Below are 23,562 nucleotides of genomic sequence, written 5' to 3' on the forward strand. Positions count from 1 at the left end.
ATTAAAACTATTTTAATGATACATCAAATTAGATTTGAGAGAACAATATTAAGAAAACGTTAATAAAAGAACTGCCTTGTAATAAGAGTTTTCAAGTCATAAGATTTCTTGATACTGAAAATCACAAGAAAAGATAAATCAGAATACTTTTCTTAACATAATCAAAATATTTAGGTTATCAAATCACCCTGCGGATTAGCAACTATTTTTATTAAAACATCATTTCATTTTATTTTCCTTTCGAATTTTTTTTTCCTTGTATTAATTCAAACTAAAACTATACTAAAAATACTTATAAATCAATATAATATATTTTCACATAAAAAAAATACTATACTCTTAAAACACTCCCGTATCAACCCATACCCTCCAGGTCAAACCAGATTTAACAACCAATAATATTAGTATTTTTTAGTTTACTTTATAAAGTGTTTATGGAAATCGAACGTTTGAAAATCCTTGGTGCCTAAACTGTTTTCTTCACACAAAAAATGGTGGCATTTTCAGAAATATATGTGATCTTAAGAGTTCCACTTTCATATTTAATTCTAAGATATGATTTAACCTGACACAGTCTCTTGAATTTCTAAATTGTTTTTAGCTCGAAATATACCTTTTTTTTCTCAACTTTGTTGCAAATTTTGAAAACATTGCTATTCATATCACTATCTTACTTACAAGAACTGCCTGTAAGAGAAAAAAGGGGCAGTTCACAAGAAAGCATGCCTTTAACTACAATTTGCTTCAAGGAAAGTATACCAGAAAGACTTGCTTTATATATACAAATCAAAGGAGCTGATAACTCGATATGTTTATAAAACCCTCATAATCAGACATCACAAGGCCTGTTTCTCCTCCTCGGTTCCCTCGGGAGCTGGGGTGCGCTGCCGATTGCCTCTTCTTGCAAAATACTTTGCAATGAATTCATCAGCCAAGTCTGGATATTTTCCCTTGATAAAATTCTCCAGACATTTGCGGTATGAAAAATCTTGTTTGCAGCCATCAGTTGAGACAATGTAGAAGCACCTGCTCTCCTGGAAATTGCTGTGCCTGCTAACCTGTTAGATTTTAAAAAAAAATATCGTAATCATATAATGCACATAAAATGCAGATTATGCACAGATGTAAAAGGATGCATCTTGCTGTATGCACTGTGCATTTTCAATTTTTTTGTTAAAGCAACAAATGCAAGTGGAGAGGATTTTGCTCCGAAGAAATAAAAGAGTGAAGAGGAAGGTTGGTCCACAGAAAATGACAACCAAGTGGCTTGTGAAGAACCAGATGGTATATCATTCACAAGTGTTGGCTCAAACACCACCAAACATCTGACCATCTCTTGCCCCTCAACCGCAAATTGATGTAGAAAACTGATCCGGATTTCAATACATCCTTGCAAACTATTCAAGTCAAACTAGAATACAAGTTCAAGCAGGAAAAATCCCAACACACTGAATGACAGGTCATTTACAAACACGTACAAGAAAATTCACTTAGTTCAGCTGGTCAAATTAATCATCCATTCTAGAATATAGCCATGTCTCTTGACATCAGAGGAAATCTGATAGAGAACTGACTTCCTACCTAAAAGCCTTATCATGTGCCCTGCTAATAGAAAGCCACATTCTGTACTGGCACGTAGAATTACAGTTATTCATAAGGACAATGAAATGTTGTAATTATGAAAGCAGTTAACACCATTACAATTCATCAAATGGCAAAGAACTTGTAGTGCGGGCAAGCAAGTAATAAAATTGGATTTATTTATTTATTTTATTTTATTTTGAAAATGAAAGAGATTGGACTTTAATAGACCTTGCAACCATTTTATTCAGCAACGCTAAATAATGAGAGTGGTAGTGATGTAAGAGTGAAGACAAATAATTCATAAATAGATAAATAGAGACATGTAACCAAATCAGTAACCTCTAATCAAGTTTTCTTTGGTCCTCTGATTATGTCCTGGATGCAATCAATGTTGTGAAGGAAGAAAGCATACCCATAATTGATGCACAGAAAAATAAATTGAAAAAAGAACTAACTTGAGCTCATTCTATCAATTCAGTCGAGGAACTTTCTTTGCAAAGCTCTAACAGATTGAAGTTCTACTTGAGATAACAGATAATATGAGCCTCAAAAGATAAATCCCTTGGCATCAACTACATTGTTATTGTTTTTAGATGACAAAATAACCACATATTTATCCAAAAGACATAGGGCTACAGAATCCTAAACTTAGTGTAGCATGAGGATAGAGAACAACTGAACTCAAGCAAAATCTAACAAGGGAATAGGTCACCCAGAATACATACCGTGACATGATCAATTCCAGCACCCATCTTCACTGCTTTGTCTGGATGATAATGAAAGACATTATCAAGCACATAAGACTGATCATCGGCAGATAATGGATCCCCATCATTGTACCTTCAAAAGAAATTCCATAATAAGAAAATTTACAAAATGGTAGCATGCAGAAAATGGTATAAATGCTGCAAATCTATGAAGAATCAAAAGGGACTAGTCAATAAAAATACGCTGTGCTATGATGCGCTAGGTAATTACTAACTCTTATTTTTGGAGAATTTATGAGCAAATAGCATAGAAAACATACCCAGTTTGATGCATTATCCTTCTAATAGAAAGCATCAATGGCTCAATATCAGAGAGGATATCCTGCTCTTGAGAAGTGAATACATCTAACCGCTGCCTGGTTGTGGTAAATATTCCACTGGCATTTAAATCCTCATGCGGTTTAGAAGGGCGGTTCCTCTTATTTTTCCAATCTCCATTATTCGATCCCCAACCTCGAGAACCTTCAAAGCGGTCTTTCTTGAACTCTCTACTCTGCTGACCCCATTGCTGATCCCTTCCACCTCCATTGCCACCTCCAGAATTTGGCACCCCCCATCCATGAACTGCCTTAACTGGCTCTCTGGGTGAGCCCCAGCCTTCTGAAAGTGCTGGTGACTTTGGTTTCCCCCAACCAGAGGCCGTGCCTTCCTGATTTGAAGATGCCTTGTTATCCCAACCTGACTCTTTCCCTTGCTCCACCAGAGATTGGTTTTCATTATTGTTATTTGTTTCACTTCCGTTGCCACCTGCAGAATTTGGAACCCCCCATCCATGAACTTCCTTACCAGACTCTTTGGACAAGCCCCAGCCTTGTGAATTTTCTGATGACTTTGGTTTCCCCCAACCACTGGCCGTGTCTGCCTGATTCGAAGTCACCTTGTTACCCCAACCACCTGACTCTTTCCCTTGGCCAGCCAGAGATTGGTTTTCAGTCTTTTTATCCCTGCCACCTCCAGAACTCGACATCCCCCATCCACGATCTGACTTAACTGACTCTTTGGGCGAGCCCCAGCCTAGTGAAATTTCTGGTGACTTAGGTTTCCCCCAACCAGAGGCTGTGTCTGCCTGATTAGAAGACACCTCTTTACCCCAAAGTTTATCACCATCAGTATTTTCTGCCCCCCAAGTGGATGCTGCCTTCCAACCACATGCTGCATCTCCCGGATTTGAATTGCCCTTGCTATCCCAACCGAGGGATTCAGTGGTAGCCTCCTGGGTAGTTTTAGAAGCCCAACCAGATATTGACTGGTCCTGAGACATCTTATCGTCCCAACCATGTGTCCCTACATCTTGGTCTTCTGGACGTTTGTTTTTGCTTTTGTTTTGTCCAGATTCATCACCATCTGTTACCTTCCCCCACCAAGACTTTGATGCATTTGTCTCAGCAAACTTGTTGTCTCTGTCCTTTCTCCCCCAGGCAGCACCAGCATCCCAATCATTGGACGTGGTAGGTTCTTCTTGAACTTTTGTTGCAAAGCCATTGTGGGGTTCAGGTTTTTTTGTTGCCCAACCAGAAAAGGAATTGGACTGAGCTACATTATTCTCTGAATTCCAGGAGTTATTTGTCGTCCTGGCAGCTGCTGTGTCCCAGCCACTGGAAGCAACATCATTTGCCTCGGCTGTATTCATTCCCAAACTCCAAGGTTTTTCCTTAACAGCTCCATCATTTTTATCAACATCCCAATTTCCAGAGCTTCTAGACCGATCCTTTAAAGATGAAATCTTTTCCCAGTTCGATTCAGCAGGTTGATTGCCTAAAAAGTCTTGAAATTCAGCACTGTCTTCAAAGGTAGGCTTATCAGAACTAGAGTTATGCTCAGGTGACAGGTTCCAGTCTTCATCTTCCAGCATAAGATCATCAACTTCAGCACCTAAACAAGCAGTAACTGACTCTTCTCCACCTGCAGTACTTCTCACCATATTTAGAAAACTGTATACATCCATGCTGCCCTCTGGATTCAAGCATGCCTGAAAAAGAGAATGATATAATTGGAAAAATGGGCAGAAAATCTGAGCAGAACACAGGGACTAGTGATCTAGCTCTAAAAGCTTCTCGAAAGCAACTTTCCAATTGAAGAGAAACAGTACCTCTTTTGTGTCCCACAGGACATCAAAGTGTGAACCTGTTCCAACAGTAACATGCTTGCCCCATGCACAAGAAGCAACTATACTTGATAAAGAATCAGTGTGGCACTTCTCTGCAGCCTTTTCAAAACATTTTCTCGGTGTCTGTGTAACATATATAGAGATGGCTCATTTAATAGAGTGACACTGATTATGTGTTAGAGGATTGAAACACACTGAAAAGACTTACAAAGAGTGTGGCCTCAGTAAATGGCACTTGGATATCCAATGATCGAGACAATGTTTTATAACCTCCAGTGTAGAAGCCAATCAAGCTTCCAGCACATGTCATACTGTTCCCGAGTAAAATGAGATGCTCTTTCAGAACACCCTTTGCCACCATGGTCACTGATTTTGAGAGGCGCTGCAAAATCAACTAGTTAAGCCTTTCCATAATGCTAGCAAACACTGGAAACTATGCATAAATTAACTCAGCCTAATGGATCACATGTGAAACAGAACACTATATACTGAACAGATAAGTGTCCACCATCACACCTCAAGGTGTATTGCCATAAATGAGTATCGTAATCTCTCTTTATCCATTAATGATATGTTATCTTGGCAATCTTTTAGAAAAGAGGGAGATTTTAGAAAACAAAAGAGAGGGGGTGGTTTGCTGGGCAGGGAAAGTTCAGCACAAAAACATAATTTCATTAACGTGTGCATAAAAGTTTGCACTGCATCATTGCATGAAAAATGATTAATTAGAGCCACAGAGAAAACAGCACTATTTACAGAATAGAGTAGTCAAGAAGGTAGAATTTAAGATCAAATTAATTTCAAAGATGTAGATGCATCAGAGATACATATTGTTCAGCATTTGGGGATTGAAATAATGAGGCAATTTTCCATTATCAAGTAGCAGTTTTGTGCAAATAATATCAATGACCAGTTTAGTGATGGGAGGAGAAATTATGCAAAAGTTGCCAAGACAGCCACACCTCTCAAATATAAAGAGGACATTCAAATCCCCCTCGATTCTCGAACATATTAAATGATCAAAAACAGAACATGTGAACTAACTAGACGGCAGTTAGAAGACTCCTAAAGGAATAACTCATAAAAGATGCCAAAAAAATTTCAGGCAAAAATGGATTTTCATTTACTGATAGATTAACAAAATTAGTTATGTCCCTGTATAAAAAGGGATCGGATGGATGATTTTATACTGCATATCACAGAATCGTAAGCTAGTTGAAGATGCATCCACATAACATGTGGCGAGGATAGCATTCATAAGAGCCAAATTGAAAAATAGAGGAATGTAGAGAAGGAAAGAAGCCATGCACATCAAACGGTTAAGAATAGACTGCTTCAAAGCAGATGGGAACAATTTGCGTGTTACCTGAACTGCTGTGTCAAATGCACAGGAAACTCCCAACAATTCCTGAACTTGTTTAATCGCATAAGGAATTGAACGTGTGGTGTTGATTAAATGAAGAACTGGAAGACATGAGTCCAAGACTATTCTCCAAGCATCACCACTTTTCTTAACAACAGATTTCTCCAGAACAATATCCAAAGCCAACTCCCCCTTTTGAGTCCTGGATGGGTTTCTTATCCAAGTTGTTGTCTCTGGAGTTGCCCAAATTATATTTGCACAGGAAATTCGATGGTCACCTGCATATTGCAGAGATAGAGCAGATCTCACAGTAAATAATGAATTCTAGCCATGTTGAAATTCGACGTTACATTTATAGATCCAATATATAATTATTTATTTGTGTTCATCATAGAAAGAGAGGAAGAAGGAGATATTCTCTGACAACTAAGGAAGCGAATCATGTTTCAACGGCAACTCAAAAAAATCTAGACATGGAAAATGGTTACATATCCATGTGTTGATAAGACTCGCCATGTCTAACCTGTAAATCAACTATTTAAATATCCATGAACATTAAAACTAATAATTATGTTTAAATTCTTCACGACACTGAATGGCACCTTGAAAATTCATAAAACAAAACCACTACTGATGTGAATGAAGGTGAATCCTCTTATAACAGAAGCCAACACAAGCATGACAATGTCAAGCATTAAAGGCCTTAGCATGAATCATAGATAATCAAATAGATCAAATTAAAATTGAAACAATAATTCTGCAGAAACTTTTGCAAAAAGTTAAAAGTTATAAACACAGTCCATCAGCAAAATTCTGCTTTATATCACACTTATATAAGAAGCATTGCCTTCTAAGCATATCTCAATGAAATGGAGGACTCAAAATATCATGTTTAACATGAAGTTCATGAAACCAGTCAAATAAAATCTATAACCATGTGCAATTTGTGGTATATGAAGAAAGGACATGTTCAGAACTGAATGAATAGAAGGAAACACTTCATTGAATCATAAAGCTTCAAGAAGAGAGTAGTGTACGACCAAATAATCGATGAGTAGTATGCTTTATATTGCCAAAAGACTGTCAGGCACACGAGTGCCAGTATGCAGCAATTTCTTGCAGTATTGCAACCTTACAGTCTATTTTTAGGACAAAACAAAACTCTGAAACAAGAGCAATTGCTATAGTGGTTTGTGAGTAGGAAGACGGTGAAATGAAATTATTTCTCACTTATCATTGTCATTGTTTAGAAAGTTGGTCGGTGATTTCTTTCCTTGCAATTGAATGGATATGGCTTGCCCCGATCTCAAGCTTCCAGAGATATGGACAAGGTATATGAAAGGCATATGTGTTATAGCTTTCAGAGAAATTACTCCTTTTCAAGTGGGTTATTTGTTTGAATAAAGAAATTTATAACAATTTCTTTGGAAAATAACTACACTGCAACTTGGAGGGAAAAGAAACATAAAACGAATATCATGACATGCCAAACAACAATGATCTGATTCTATTCATCAACTTTCAACACCAAGTCAATATTGTTAAATTTTCTCTCTTTGGACAGAAGGGCAACAGGCATGCAATGGCCTAAGAACCACAAGCATTGATACTGCTGCACCATGTTCTCTTGGAGCCTCTCTGTACAGCATGCCTTATGCTAATTGTCAAACCAATATAAACTGAACAAAGACAGATAGGAGAAGAAATTAACAATTCCATACTTCTGAGCACAATTATCAAAAATATCTGATCCACACGGCCCATAGTAACATAAGCAAACATTCTTCATGACATATAAAACAAAATTATCACAAACCTTTGATGATTGTTTCCAGCAGAACTGGGCAAATCATGTCAGCAAGAATGTTTGAAGTCCTCTCCAAATGAACATCATCGGCACCTTGCCAGAAGAACATCAAGCATGGTGATTCATCTATACATTGCTGGAAAGAGCAACTTTCACTGCCAAGGAGCACAAAATCAAAGAGAGAAGTAAGTAGCCATTTCAAGCACATAACAACTTTGCTGCCAAGTAAGAAGCAGAAAATAAAAGATATAAGTAAACTGGTGTTTCGAGCCATTTAAGTAACAATGTTTCTAGTACTATTATATGCAAGATAACAATCAAGTACAACCGTGAAAAGGGAGCAGCTATAGGTAAGCATTCCAAGAAGTAGGCTAATATACATCTAGTGGCCATGTAGTAGCACCTAGCCTATCAAGTGCCAGCACGCTTTGAACTTTTTCAGTGCATCAGCACCTAAGCTACATTTTGAGTCATTAATTTTGGCAATCTGGCTCATGCAATGCTGTGATCCCAAATGGACCTGTCTCTGGATGCATGAGTTCAAATTACACTCATACCTCTAAGCTATTATCTTCTTCACCTCATTAAGCATTAACCTCTTCCACGCCTTCTTTAATGATGTAAAATACCTAAGCTACAGATTGGGTCTTTAACAGTGTATCACTCCAGAGAGACCATAAAAAACATTTTTTGGGCTGCCCAGTTATGATCAAGAGATGCAAAAGCAGCCAATTCAAGCTACACACCCTAGATAGCCGTTCCATGTCGTATAGAAACTCTGGTAACTATGAACTTCAAGTGAAATTAGATGAAGTAAACCAATCTCATGCCAAGGTGGTAAATTTATAGGTAATAGTAAATCAGAAAATAAGAAGGGATGACAAAAATAACAGAAAAGAAAACAAACTACCTCACCAATTCAATTTTATGACTTATGTCTTGAGACAAAAACAAATTCATGCAAAGCCTTCGCATTTTTCATGTGTGTTTGTGTTTGTGTGTGTGTGTGTGTGTGTGAGTCTCAAGGTAATACTTTTCATTGTATTGGGAAAACTTCAGCATCTCACTTCTAACACAGCCATAAATTTTTGATGATGAATGTAGCTGTGTCTCTCCACGTGATCTCTCCAACTGTTATAATTTTCATATTTATCATCTCCCTTCATAGGTGAACCATATATTTTATTTGACAGTTTTATCAATCAATCACCATTCATCAAGTAAATGCGAGACTGCTAAAAACCAAATCTTCACAAAAAGAAAACACAGTCCAATTAACCAAATTTTTGAAGACTCGCTCTTCTTTCAGGCAGCATGTCATCTCATTTCAGAAAATTAATTGTAAATGATGGGGACTTTCAAGACCACAATTATTGACTTCATGCAAATTTAGATTGAATTGAGAAACTAACCTGACCAACAAAATTGTCTTCTTAAAAAGATTGCCAACTTTTTTCTTCTTTCGAAATGTGTTGACAGTCTCTTGGCACTTCTCAAGAATCACCTGAGCAGTAATGTTCAAATCTTGCAACTTCCTCTGTATAAAATAAAGCTTCAAATTACTAACAAAAGAAATAAGTTTAACAAGAAAACCCAAGTACTTCATAGATAAAATATGCCACCTAAAATGCTTCAGAAACAAGAGTAGTAACCTTATCAAGATGAACATGACCAACAAGGCCTGCATCACTTCCAAAACTTTCTGGTATCTGTTGACTCTTGTATCTGCTTGTAAGAAGCCATCAGAACTCTTAATCTTATATCAAGCATATTGTTACGGATAAATATCTCACTGTTGGAGTAAAATAGAATAAATGATATAAAAAGCAAAAACAAGGGCAAAAAATATAAACAGGGGAATAAATAGAAAATTGATTGACGCACAGTTTGAGAACTGGGCATCCAAAGGATGTGGCACAATATCAATGAAGGAAAAAGAATAGAGCATATGGGACAGCACACATCCTTTCATTTGATTCTAAACAAGAAAGCAAAAAAGACATAAAAAATGCAAGGGCAGAACTCACTCAATCATAAAACACTTGGCAATATCTTTAAGACTGACTTTTTCCAAGTGATTCTTGACCAAATATGCTGCTCTTTCTTGGCAATAATTTCTACCACAGCCACAGTCATTCAGGTATAAAATCACACGTCGATCAGCTAGGTCATTCTTGAAACCAACTTTGCAAAGAAGTATTTCCTGAAAAGAAATGAAATGTTAAGAAAGATCTGTAGCATTACACTGCAGAATATGGCAAAATAAACTTCTATGAGGATGAATAATTTGCATAAGGCAATGGCTACCTTCATCATATCCCAAGAGCAATTGCTACTTGGAGTAGAATCAAGAACAGCCTTATATGCAGGATTGGACATTGCAGTGGCAGCTAAGACGCCAACAGGTTCACCAGCTGGGAATAAACTTTGGGACTCAGTTCCCACCTTCACACCATACTCGAATTGGATGATTGAGTTGCTGCTGACATTTCTTACAGTGCCATCATAGCAAATTACCACATCCCGGAGGATGGCCATTAGGTTTTTGAACAATGTTCCTGGCTCAGACAATCCTCTAGATGAGCGCACAATGACTTCTCTCGTAGAAATGGAATGAGCCATCTCCTCATATGCATCCAACCCATGAAAAAAACTGTTTTGAATCAAGCCATACTGGGCAGAAGGATAATCAAACAAATTGGCAGGATATTTGCTCAGAAAATGGGTGGCCAAATCTTCAACAAGAGTTTTCGAGTAAAGTTTTCCCCTATCAGAAACTTGCAAGCCCAAGAAGCCAATTTGCTGAACAACCTTAGTAACAGCTGCATCGCTCTTAGAGTCAATCAAATAACCCAAGGCAGAGGAAGTTAAAATGAATTCTCTAACTGGCTGTTTCATCTCCCGGATGTGATTCTCCACTTGCAACTCAACCAGCTCATTGAAGGTGGATCTTAAATTACAAAGCAAGGGAGAAATGGCCTTGAAACTTTCTGGGATCCTTTGTTTGACTGCCCGAGAGATGGAGAAATCTTCCAAACTAACACTGAAGCCTTCAGAGAACAAATTTTCCATCAGCATGGGCTGCAAGGAGTTAAAGAACTTGAGCACTGCACCAGAACCCTTCTCAAAGAACATTGAGATCAGAATTTCATTAATTACTGATGCCACAACATCCCTGTTGAAATCAACCTTCAAAAAATTACTGTTGATGATCAAGAATCTCTCTCCAGAGCAGTTGAAGCATGCTGGTAAAGCCATCTGGAGAATCTGATGTGCAGTCCAGTGTGGGAAAAAACAGTTGACCTTCAACAAAGCTGGTTGTGGCAAATAAGGTGATATAAACATTGCTAGTTGCTGAGCAGCTGATTTGCCCAAAAAGCAGGCCTTGAACATCATCTTCAATGACAAAAGTGAATCTGTTGTCAGCTGTAAATTCAGATTGCCACTATGGGAGCTAAGCAATTGTTTCTCCACTGAGAAAAGCTCCAAGACTTCAGCTTTCGCAGCAAGGGACTGAGGATAGAATAGGTGAACACAATCACCATCAAAATCAGCACTTAAAGGCCCACATATCAGAGGATTAATCTTAACTGCATGATCATCATGAACATACACTGAAAGTGCTTGCAATGAATGTTTGTGAGTTGTCGGTGGTCTATTAATAAAGACAATGTCTCCATCCATAATCCGCCTATGAACAACTTGCCCAGGTCGAAGAAAAGTATGACCCTTGGAACCTTCCCTTAGAGAGTAGGTGGAAGAACCATCCTTGTATGTCAGGCACAATTTGTTATCCACAAGCTCTTGTAGATATCTCATGTTATGCACACTGACCCTCTCCTCGAATGTAATTCTTTGAGCAATCTCATAGGGGATCCCAACTTGGTTCACTAGTGTGTACGCATCTCCAGTTATGACACTGCGAGAAGAGAATCCAGAGCCTTTTCTTATAAACAGAGTCCTCATCTTTTCAAGCCATGCTTTGGTTGTGGATTCGCTGGATTCCTTTTTTACCCCATAACGAGTATCTACATCACGGGATGTCTTCGTTGTGCCCCTAACTTGAAGATACTGATCGACCATTGATTGCAAGGAAGTAGCTTCATCTTTGTGTGCATCAAAATTTGGTGCACCTGACCGTGAGCTTCTGATCACTTCAGCTTGCTTAAGAACTTTCTTAAGCATGGATATAGAGAGATCCTGAAAACAACATGAAAGCAATAAGTCAATGATGAAAACAAACATAGCAGCAAGGTAGAGAACCCAATTTAGTATGTAAATAGCTTACTGAAGACATGACAGTAATTCCATCTGAAACAACTGGAACTGATAGACAGTTCGGAGGGACAGGTAACTGTTGTAGGATATAACCATCCTGGGGGAAATATCCTTTTCCACTTAGCTTTTTTCTAGTCTCCGCAGGAATTCTCTTCAGAATTTGCATGACCTGTTGTGTATTGCAGCCAACCCCACACAAACCAGATAGAATGATGATGGTGGAGAGACAGAGAGAAAGGGAAAGAGAAATTTATATCAAAAACCAACTTCATGTCTTCTGTAAATCTCTATGATAAGATCTCAGAATCTACTGAAACAAGTAAACAACAGAGTAAATGCTAAAAAAGTGAATGATTTGGTGCATACGAATGCTGTTTTAAAATCTGATGCAAACTACTTAACAAGAGAACATCAGAGTGTATGCTGAAAAGGTGAATGATTTGACACATACAGGTACTGTTCTAATCTGAATCCTGTATAGGTAACTCACTGAGGCAATGAGGTAACTCTTTTCCAGCCATGTGAGTAAGAAAGAAGACCAAACAAAAACTGTTTGGACAGGCAAGCATTGGCACACATGCATATATGAAGCACCAAACAAATCTGGATGCACACCACCTTGCTGTAAGCATGTACATGTATGAATACATTTCAAAAGTGATGAAAACTGAACACAGACATCAGGGGGTCAGGACTATACAACTCAGCAACAAAAAATATCTCCTCCATCAATAAAACAAACTAGATTGGAGACTAGAGACCCTGCGAGTTCAAGCCATCTGTATTCTCATAAAACAACTAATGACCCCAATTCCAAACAGCTTCATCTATCACGCTTAAAACAAGTGTGTACTAGAAACAAACCTCACAGGGGAGCAATGGTCGTGTAAAGTCATCACCATAGCGAAAACCATATCTTTCTAGGAAATTCCAGAAACCATCCCTTAGTCTGGACCTAGAAGGCAGCTTTAGTTCTAAGAAACAAGCGCCATCTGTATTCTTAACCTCTCTAATAGAAATTTGTGCACACTCCTGTGACAAAAAGAAATAGGTAAAATCAGATATAAGCAAAGATTTTTTATCATGTATTATGTAACTTGAGGATCTTGTGTGCCAAATCACAAATGAAACCGATTCCCAAAAGGTAAAAAAAAAAATAATCTCGGCACTCTATTAAACAGGGAAAAAAATAAAAATCGGTAGGGAGAAAGGAGAAACCAAAGAAAGGGGGGAGGAAATACAAGTTAAGTTCTAAAAGTTATGTTATCAGGGAATCCAGGAAAAAAGATCCAGCTACATTCACAACCTGGAACGACCATAAATCCAACTGCATCACCAAAAGGTACACAAATAATAAGAGACACAAGGATAAAAAATAACCAATGACTCCCCTTTCCTCTACAAAAATGCACCATCCCTCTTTGGGAGCAAAATTTCTCATATACCGATGCTCTCTCCTTCCATATATAAGGAACCATTATTTGTATGATTGATCTAACACGCAATCAAGGTAAACTTTGGGGACTTAAAATTGTAGGAACACATTGGGGCCCTAGCAGAAATTGAACAAAACAGTCTGCGAGAGAGGAGAGCAATTTAAAGCAAGCATGTTTATAAATAAATAATATTGATGCGGTAACTTAATGTGCAACGCCTGTTCAGAATTAGTAAGCAGAACATGCGATAGTGCATATTTCTTTCTACAAATAGAATGAAGAGTAAATGGCACTTTTATACTCACCTCACAGCATGAAAGCAACCGTTCAGCCACACCATTACTCTTGATTTGAATCTGTTAATTATAAAGTCAGTGTGGAAAATAGGAAGAAACATATTAGCAAATTGTATTAAGAATAAGGTGCACAATGACCCCATTTTAACTGATTGTAAGTCAGAAAAACAGAGGTGTGTTTCCTTAAAGTTCTCTTCATCCTTTCCTTCATGGTAAGTCAGGTTTTACACTTCTTTATACTGCAATGATTAAAGGAAAAATTATCTTGTAATCCAATAATAATAACTGATTGGGTTCTATATGCCCATGCTATTCACAACCATCATTTTTCCTTTCCCTTCTTTTTGTCGTCTTTACAACAGTATCAAGGAACAAAAGGAATGTACTTAACATATATATATCAAGTAAATATGCGACACGCAAACCTTTATCCTTGCTCCCTATTATGTTTATGCCTATTGAACTCCATCAACATGGACACCAAGAGAAAGACTACGCATCATGACTCACATGTAGATTCAATGTGTTTCATTAAAAATTTGAAAATTGATGAAACAGAAGAAATGCTCAATTTGGGAATACCTTGTTCCTTTTTAACTTTAAGCACTTCAAACATATCAAGCTCAGCATTCGCTTCAACTCACTAATATGGCTAGGATGATATATAGGAATTGGCAAGTGGATGAATCCAAAATGACCTGGAAGTGGAAAAAAGAGCAAATTCAAATTTTTTTTCAAGAAAAATCATTTTAAACAGTGAAAAATCATACACGCACACACATGTGATCAAGGAAAGATATTGACCTTCACATTTTCCTGGTTCAGAAGTGCCACAAGATTCACATTTGCCAAATTCAAGTGGCAAACCAAGGAAGGGATTAGTCAGCTGACTGGAATGGCTGATAGGGCAATCACTGATGGATGCTGTACACTGTCAACAAAATTTGCACGAGCATCAATTTATAACAATTAGAGGATTTGAAGCTAGAAATACAGTGAATGCCAGTTAGAAATAAATTGTAATCCTGGCAAACATGCTGAAAAGTGAAAACTTATTAATCAAAAGTGAATTTTACATTAATAACATCATAACTGGTGCCTTGAAATAAATTTTTAATAGACTCTAGAGGTACTCTTTTAGCAACAAAAGGTACCTCTACGTTCAAATGTTGCACATCAATCCGAAGAAACAACAAATGATTCAAGAAAACCATTACACCAATTGAAATGCTTTAAATAACATGAGCAAGCAAACAACCAAGACAGAATTCTACTTACAATTTCCTTCTGAGTTGCCAAACCAAATCTGATTCCAGTTATCTCCCCATCAAAAATGCTTGATTGAGAATTTTCATCCATATTTCTTTAACTGTTACCTCAACCTATGCTGTAAACATAATTGCCAAAAAGAAGTCAGATACCACAGAAAGACAGGAGCGCTTTAAAATACCCAAATAAACATTTCAACTTCTAGTTGACAAATGGATAAATAAATTAGAAGATTTCACTGATTAAAATAGAACCATAGGCACTATCATGCATAGCAATCTGAAAAAATAATGTATAACCAAAACCAAAACTTAAACAAGGAATAGAAATGTTGCAAGCAAAAGGGACTCGTTAAGGAGGACTCAGCTCATTGGCCCAAAAACACATGCAAATATACAAAACACAGAGATAGTTTATAAAAATCCCAGCACTGGACGTGCTCATTTCACTTTTATTGTTAAATTCACGGACTAGGAGTGAAAAGCATTAAAAAAACTACGTACAAAGAAAAGGTGTTGTATATTTGTCAATTGAAACAAACTTATATGGAAAAACATAGCACAGAGAAGTAAGGATCATAAAAAAAAGAAGCTAAAATAGAACAAAATGATAATTTCTTTTTTCTTTCTGAGTTACAACTAACTCAAAACCAAAGAGGAATAAAACATATTAATTTCGGTCCTCTCTTTGTCATTTCCTCAGCTTTCTCGGGAACCAAACACAGTGAGAGTCATGCAATAACAAATAAAAATTAGAAAAGTTAAAAATAATGGCCCAAATACCTGATAAATTCCAAAGTTTTGCCTTTACCTCGCCTCTCTGCTTCTGTCAGAGAAAAAATAAACCCCAAAAAATCAGAGCCTGAGAACACAAAATAAACCACAAATGCATTTACCATACACTTAGAGAGAGATGAAGCAGGAAATTAAATAAAAAATGAAAGAATAACCCAAAAAATCTCACGTTTTATTCTTCTGTTTAATACCCAAAAACAAAAATCATACAAGCCAAAAAACAAAAACCCAGAAAAAATTTCCAGACTTTCGTGCATATTCCCTCTCTTTCTCAGCAACCAAACACCTCAAAACAAAACACAAACAGTAAAAAAGTTCAAAACTTTCACTCACTTTCCCTCTCCTTCTCAGCTCCCAAGCCTAAAATGCATTAACATAATAAGACCCACAAGAAAATCTTGTCTCCCTCGCTCCACTTTCGACTTCAAAATTGTGACCCGGAACCTAAAATTTAAACTCTTTAAAATGTAAAGAAAACAAATAGGCCAAATGGGTTTTGTACCATGAAGGTCCTGAGAAAAAGAGAAACTTTAAAACGTACTTAAAAAGAGGAAACACGAAAATGGGTCTCTCTCTCTCTCTACCCCGCTCTCCCTGCCTTTGCTGTACTCTCTCTAAGTGTGAATTGTTTTGACTTGTTTTTGCGCTCTCCCTGCCTTTGCTGTACTCTCTCTAAGTGTGAATTGTTTTGACTTGTTTTTGTTTGGACTCTGCAGAGAGAGAAGAGAGAGTTGCATGCAGAGGAATTACTTTGACATAAATACAAATTATTGGGTTTATTTTCTTTATTATGTGAAATAAAATAAAATTTGATTTTGGATTTAGCTTTAACTATTTCAAATTTTGTTAACCTTTTGGGACTTGATAAAATCTCAAATCTCAATCATTCATTAGTGTTAAAGTTAAGGATGCTGATTAGATTTTAACATCCTTTGAGGAACCGACCAAAATTTTTTAACAGCAAAAAAAAAAAATTATATATATATAATGACATTAAACTGGATAAGAAGAATAATCTTGAAATTTTTTTATTATATTTTTTTCAGTATAAATTTTTAATTAAATCATATGAATTAATTTTATATAAATCTTATATGAATTAATTTTATATAAATCACTTTATTTTATAGGTTAAAAGATCACCATATAACCTGTAAAAACATCACCATTTATAAAAAAACATAAAGATAAAAGCTTTTTTTAAGTGATGAAAGTTTTTTTTTAAGTTTTGAAATAATGGTGTATGAGATGACACTGTTTACCGGGTTTAATAATTTTATTTTTTAAAAAAAAATTAATTAATTATATGATAAAAAATAGATATTCATTATCTCATATGTCGATTTTAAAATAAATGTTTATTCGAGACCGTGATAATTTAAAAAAAAACATAAAAAAAATACTTATAAAATTTATGTTTTAACCCATCCAACGTTGAATGATAAAATAAAAAAATATAATTTTAAAAAAATTATTATCAATGTTAATGTTAATTAGAAAGCCAAATTGCCCTTAAAATCACAACTAAGCTCTAAAATCAAGCTTTAACGTGAAATTAAAAATAAAAAAAATAGGCAAAGGTTAAGTGTTGTTTTGATTCCAAACGTATCGAAGTGGTTTAACTTTAAAAAAAAACAAGTAAAAAGATTATAATAACTTCTATCATTTAAAAAATGTGTATTATGCTATATCTATCGGTTTTTATAGTAAAATAAAGATAAAGTGTTAAGGAGTATTTGATAATAATTGTTTTTAAAATCATTACACCAAATCAATAAAAAAAACATAAAATTTTATTTTTTAAAAAAAATCAAATTTTTTAAAACTCCGGTTAAATAGGGATCAATGTTGCTTATTGGTGTTTTTTTAAAAGTAATTATAAATAATCAAATTGATAGTTTTTATTATAACTTAAATATTAATGTTCCTCTTTCTTCGAAATATCTCCTAACATATCCTTTTACATTTGAAAAACACGAGAGAGAAAATAAAGACAGTGGAGCTCAGCACTCACCCAACTCTAGTTGAAGTTTAATTATGGTTAGAAATTTGATATTCCAGAGTCCTTTTCCGTTACTTTCAGAAAAAACAACACACTAAGATTATTTATTTCAGTTAGAAGTACCCTGCCAAGTGTATGAACCACGTGGATACAGGGTGGATTAATCTAGTCAGGTAATTAAGTCGAAAATTGGCAGGTTTAAGTGTGCGCTTGCTTATTTGTTAATTAAATCAAATTAAATTAAAAAAAATTAAAGGAGCTAGCGATTTTATTTTAACCCAGTAGAGAGATCAATTGTAATAGTGTTCTGCAGTGATCTCTCTCTCTCTCTCTCTCTCTTGTTGTTTCAGTTTTTTTTTTTCTTTTTGGACACTCAGATTTATTTATGACATGGGCTTTTAACACTGCGTTTTGCATATCTACGCATGAGAATTTTGATATGTTGAGGAAATATTACATTGTTTGGTTAATGCTTGATCTTATCTAAAATTTAAATTTATTAATTTAAAATAATTAAAGTTTTAGAGACGAAATTTAAAGCATAGAAAAATATTCAATCGCTTAAGTTTTTTTACCATTAGGGATTGGATTGTATGAGCAAAGAAAATGTCTATTTTTTTTATTTACCAACTTTTTTTATATCTAATTTTTTTACATTGAATTTATTTAAGATTAGACTTAATAATTTATTTCGGTTGCTTAGATATGAGATTCTCGTAACATCAAGGAAAAATTATAGAGCTCGGTTGTAATAGTCCGGCTCAACCTATCGTATATTGTCCGTTTTAGGCTTTACCGTCCTCACAAATTTATTCTTGATAACCACATTTGACCTCAAAACACGTCTGACAAGTTAGCAACCAGCATTACTAATAAGGTCATCTGCCTAATTTTCACCCGTCGATGTAAGATATTACAATTCACTCCCTTTAATGAGCCTGACGACCCTGTCGGCACAACCAGACAGCTAGTGAGGTCGGCTTCCCAAAACGCGTCTGACAAGTCAGCAACCAGCACCACTAATAAGGCTAGCTATCTAATCCTCACCTGCCGATGTGAGCTATTACATCGATTAATGTTTAATTTGACAAAATAAAAATAAATAGAGATTGGAGAGTAAAAGATTGAGCGGCATGGGCAACCCACCTACGCTCCAGTGTATAAATTTGAGCCTGTTTGAGATTGTTGTAATGATTGCGGTTCAAAGTGTTTTTTACTTAGAAATACATTAAAATAATATTTTTTTATTTTTTAAAAATTATTTTTGAGATCAACATACTAAAATGATATATATATATATATATATATATATATTAATAAAAAAAAATTTTAAAAAACACCATTTGAATAAATTCCGAAACAAATTCAAAATAAACTGTTGTGGTTTGGTTGAGCATACAACTTCCTTATATGTTAGAATACCGCCATTGTTGGTGGCATTGAAAGTGGCTCGGTGAGGGCTTTCATGGGAGGCGGCATGTGACAATGTAGCTCAGGTGACTCTCTTTTTTTTTCCTTTCCTTTCTTTTGTCTCTTTTCTCTTTTATTTTCACTGTAATTCTCTCCAAAGCCTGTTATTTTGTTTTTAAAATTTCTGAGCAGCCAAACACGTCAAAACAAAACACAAACAGTAAAAATTTTCAAAACTTTCACTCACTTTCCCTCTCTTTCCCAGAACCTAAAATTTCTGAGCAGCCAAACACGTCAAAACAAAACACAAACTGTAATTCTCTCCAAAGCCTGTTATTTTGTTTTTGACTTGAGAATTGTGACCCAGAACCTAAAATTTAAACCCTTTAAAATGCAAACAAACACAAATAGGCCGAATGGGTTTTGTGCCGTGAAGGTCCTGGATAAAAGAGAGAGCTTTAAAACGTACCTACAAAGAGAAAACACGAAAATGGGCCTCTCTCTCTCTCTCTCTCTCTCTCTCTCTCTCTCTCTCTCTCTCTCTCTCTCTCTCTCTCTCTCTCTCTGTCTCTCTCTCTGCCCTTGCTGTACTCTCTCTAAGTGTGAATTGTTTTGACTTGTGTTTGTTTGGAGACTGCAGATCAAAGAGTGGGGGAGAGAGTCGCATACAGAGAAATTACTTCGACATAAATACAAATTATTGGGTTTGTTTTCTTTGTAAATAAAATAAATTTTGATTTTGGATTTAGCTTTATGGATTTCAAATTTTGTTAACCTTCTGGGGCTTGGGTAAATTTCAATGATGCATTTTGACTTGTAGAATTTACAGTAATTTTTTTTTCATGGCAAGAAATCCAGGCCTGTACGTGAAACTTCAACAATGTATTATAGATTCATTTACGGATATTAATTAAATTTTAATAAATATAGAATCGATCATCCATCATCTAACACGTCAAACACCAAGGCTGGAGCTTTAGGCTATTGTGTTTGTTAATTAGGAGTTTTGGTGGAGTTTGACTAAAGTATCCTTATTGTATTGTTGTTCATATCTTTATTGCTAGGAAAAATTATGTAGTATTAAGCTATATTTATAATATGAGAAATATAGATATTATGGGATGAAGAAAAAAATATTTATGAATTAATTAGAAGGGATAAGAATTTTTTTTATTTAAAAAATACTTTTTAAATTTTATAACATAGAAAGGAACGAAGAATGAAAGAGTTTGTTACCTCTCAGAATATTCAAATAACAAAAAAACACCATAAATACAAGGATATAATTAAAATATTTAATTTTTATTTATTTATATCTACACTTCCCAAGAATTATTACAACTTTTTCTATATAAAAAACTAGAAAACTCTGAAAATGTTGATTAAGAAAAAAAATAAACTAGAAAAAATAATCCATTTAAATATAAAAAAACTAGAAAAACATTACAATAAAAAATAAAAAAATAAAAAAGAAAAATATATATTTTCCTAAAAAAGCTACTACATCATTTCTCTTTTCTTTTGTAAATATTGATAATTACCCTAAGCATTATTTTTTGGTCCTAGAAGTAAGTAGAATTTTAGGATTTGATTCTTTAAATATTGGATTTAAAATTTTATAGTATATTTTTACTTAAAAATATATTAAAATATTTTTTTATATTAAAAAAATTAAAAGACACTAAAACATATTAATTTAAAACTAAAAATATTTAATAATTTTTAAAAGCACGGGTAAATTACCAAGTCAAACGATTTCTTAATGCTTGGTCTAGGTACAACATTCTCAAAGGTATAGTTCAAAATTAACCATAGTTGAAAACACTGTAATAAATGTTGCTCTTTGATTTTTTCTAACAGAAATTATAAATAATCAAATTGATAATTTTTATAACTTAATAATGGAATAACAAATCGTAACTTAACTGATATTTATGTAACATTTATATTCCTCTTTTTGCCTGTCCTTATATTTTTAAAACAGGAGAAAAATAATAATAATGATATTATACTAATGCGGTGTAATGTTTTTTAATAAAACAATATATTTTTATCGAAACATTAAAATCATAAAAAATACCTAAAATAACACTAATTTAAATTTTTTTAAATAAAAAATAATTTAAAAAACAACAATAACTTTTTTATGCACGAAAGATAAACAAAATTCAAATGGCATGATGCAAGTTATTTGCTGGAGTGCTCCAGTGATCGATCTGTTGATGGTTAAAAGATTCGTTGTTCCTCCTGACTTCGATGTTTACAGGCTACATTTTGAGCTACATAAATGTCTACGTGATCATGCCTTGTTGGAAGGTTCTACATGCTTTGCTGATGAGCTTGATGGAAGCAAGGATTTGGGGAATCTTCAGCCCTGGGTGATAGAAACATTGAGAGGTTTGATCTAGGTGATTGTAAGAGCAATTTCCCCCACTACTTTTGTTGGGTAGTCCTTGATGGTGGCATGTGAGTTCAGTAAGGTGCTTTAGTCTTGGAAATCAACATTATCTACCGGTACTCAGTTTTTGATTCGAGACTTACAGGTGTTCAAGAGAGTGGGGTGGCATACTTCGACATGTGAATAGTTCATAAATCAGGAAGCAAAATATTACTGCTTTGCTATTAGTTCCATGTTGAACATGGAGAAATGCTGGAAAATGGTGTCGAAGTCGATGGCTTCTCCACCGTTTGCTGTACCTTCTACAGCCTCAGATACAGGAGCATTATGCACAAGAAGCATGGCATGTGTATATCGCTGGCTCCCGGATAACCCTTCTTTAGTCTGTTCTTCTCACGGCTGGTTTGCCTTGGCTGATAGAGATCATGTTTGTCTCCCTTTCCTCTCCAATGCTACCATGCTAAATATTTTCATGCTTGAGGTATTCTTGAAAGCCTTCCGGTGATACAGAAGGCCTTGTCCAGTAAGGTACTTGACAAGGCAATCCTCTTCTTATTATGTTACAGCCATCATGGATTCAGCTGGGGAAGTTTCCTTTCATAAATCTTGGTCGACCTAGTGACCCTGAACCTGGTTCGTACGAATCAACCTGTGACCCGGGCCTTCAACTCCTGGGTTGGGTGAACACCCAAAATTTTATGCTTCTACTAATAGAAGCCTTAGATAAATGAGAACATCTTTCTGCCCAGAAAAGCCACATGGAAGTTATTTTTGAGAAGAAACCCTTCTTTGTACAGGATAAAAGTTACCCAGTGGAGTGTTCATGGGATCTTTTGCTGGTGTTGATAACGTTCTTTGCTCCTCATGTTGCTCAAGATGGCATGCTTCTACAGCCGGATGAAGATCGGTTGAATGCCCTTCCTTACAGCAATGTTGACTTCGATGTCTCCAAGTTGAATTTTGAGCAACAAACATGGGAACCTGTCAAATGTTAGGTTACCATGCAAAGTTTTTGGCTCTTAATGATTCCTTTTCTTTGTTCACTTCTGGCTTCCAGTATCTGAACAGGAATGCTATACACTTTGCTGATGACAATGCGTCAAACTTTGATTGGAAAAACAAATCTGGTGAAGGCAAGGATCTCGGTGTTTTCAACTTAGATGATCACAGCATTGAAACGTTCGATCTTGATTGATGATTGCAAGGGGAAGTTTTCCTTTCCATCTTCTCGAATAAACTATGATGCTACCACACATAGTTGATGCTTCACTCGTGATGAAAATGAGCTTTCCAAGTTTTTGATTCATATAGATTTGTTAGCTAAACACACACACACACACACACACACACATATAGACACTCACACATCAAGCATCTATAAAAAAAACTTTTTTTCTCTTTTAAGAGAGAAGAATCAAGGTCGGCCATTACATAATCATCCATTCAGGCAGTCCAAACTCAAAAGTTAATTTATTGAAAATGTGGACATGAATCACATGACTATTGTAATAATAGTTATTAAAATCGCCTCGGTCTGACTAGTGGACTTGGTAACCTATTAACTTAAAATCTAATTTTGATCAAGATTCATTTCAGATCATTTGGAAATTGATTAGAAAAAATCCATTAAAAATAGGACCGAGTCAATCCCATGAATTTCTTTTAACAATTTGTTTTAAGAGACTTTTTGAGTCAACAGAGCAAAGTGTAGCAGCCATTGTTTCAAGCTCATCTTCCATCATGCATGCACCAGGTTCGAATATTGATTTTCTTCTTAAATCCATTTTCATACGGGGGTTCTGTGGATCATTGCACTTGGTTTTGTTACTTGCTTTATGTGTCTCGTTTTTGTGTAAGAAACTCAGCAGGTGGGGTGATTGGGGGGGTTCTTCAGAGATGTTAATGATGAAGAGGAGGTTTTTGTGGTACAAACAGACCGTGGTCTGTTGTTTGGGGGTCTCAGTTTTTAATTTCATCTTGTGTTTGTTGAGCTACTTTTATTTGTATGGAAATGTTTTGTCTGATGGTGAAATAATAACCCTTTTGGATTT

General features: G+C 35.4%; 1 protein-coding gene across 1 annotated transcript; it reads right to left on the minus strand.

Annotated features, from left to right (window-relative positions):
- Window positions 1-628: 628 nt before the first annotated feature.
- On the minus strand, window positions 629-16,438 carry LOC133701592 (DNA-directed RNA polymerase V subunit 1-like). The gene is made up of 19 exons (XM_062125557.1): window positions 16,035-16,438; window positions 15,690-15,732; window positions 14,917-15,025; window positions 14,443-14,569; window positions 14,221-14,336; window positions 13,648-13,698; window positions 12,771-12,938; window positions 11,917-12,075; window positions 9,936-11,828; window positions 9,656-9,831; window positions 9,281-9,353; window positions 9,041-9,165; window positions 7,638-7,783; window positions 5,825-6,099; window positions 4,667-4,840; window positions 4,441-4,581; window positions 2,612-4,320; window positions 2,310-2,424; window positions 629-1,058 (listed from the first exon to the last, which is right to left on the minus strand). Exons 3-19 carry the CDS (start codon window positions 14,995-14,997, stop codon window positions 837-839), a joined length of 5,751 nt encoding a protein of 1,916 aa, XP_061981541.1. The 5' UTR covers window positions 14,998-15,025; window positions 15,690-15,732; window positions 16,035-16,438; the 3' UTR covers window positions 629-836.
- Window positions 16,439-23,562: the final 7,124 nt, after the last annotated feature.

The sequence above is a fragment of the Populus nigra genome, chromosome 8, assembly GCF_951802175.1.
Source record: "Populus nigra chromosome 8, ddPopNigr1.1, whole genome shotgun sequence".
Classification (NCBI taxonomy): Eukaryota; Viridiplantae; Streptophyta; class Magnoliopsida; order Malpighiales; family Salicaceae; genus Populus; species Populus nigra.

Coding starts and splice junctions, on each gene's coding strand:
- LOC133701592 (XM_062125557.1), bottom strand. CDS start 14,997: ATGGATGAAAATTCTCAATCAAGCATTTTTGATGGGGAGATAACTGGA. Junction 12,076..12,770: donor GACCATTGCTCCCCTGTGAG/GTTTGTTTCTAG, acceptor AATACACAACAG/GTCATGCAAATTCTGAAGAG. Junction 1,059..2,309: donor CTGGAATTGATCATGTCACG/GTATGTATTCTG, acceptor AAAATCTAACAG/GTTAGCAGGCACAGCAATTT.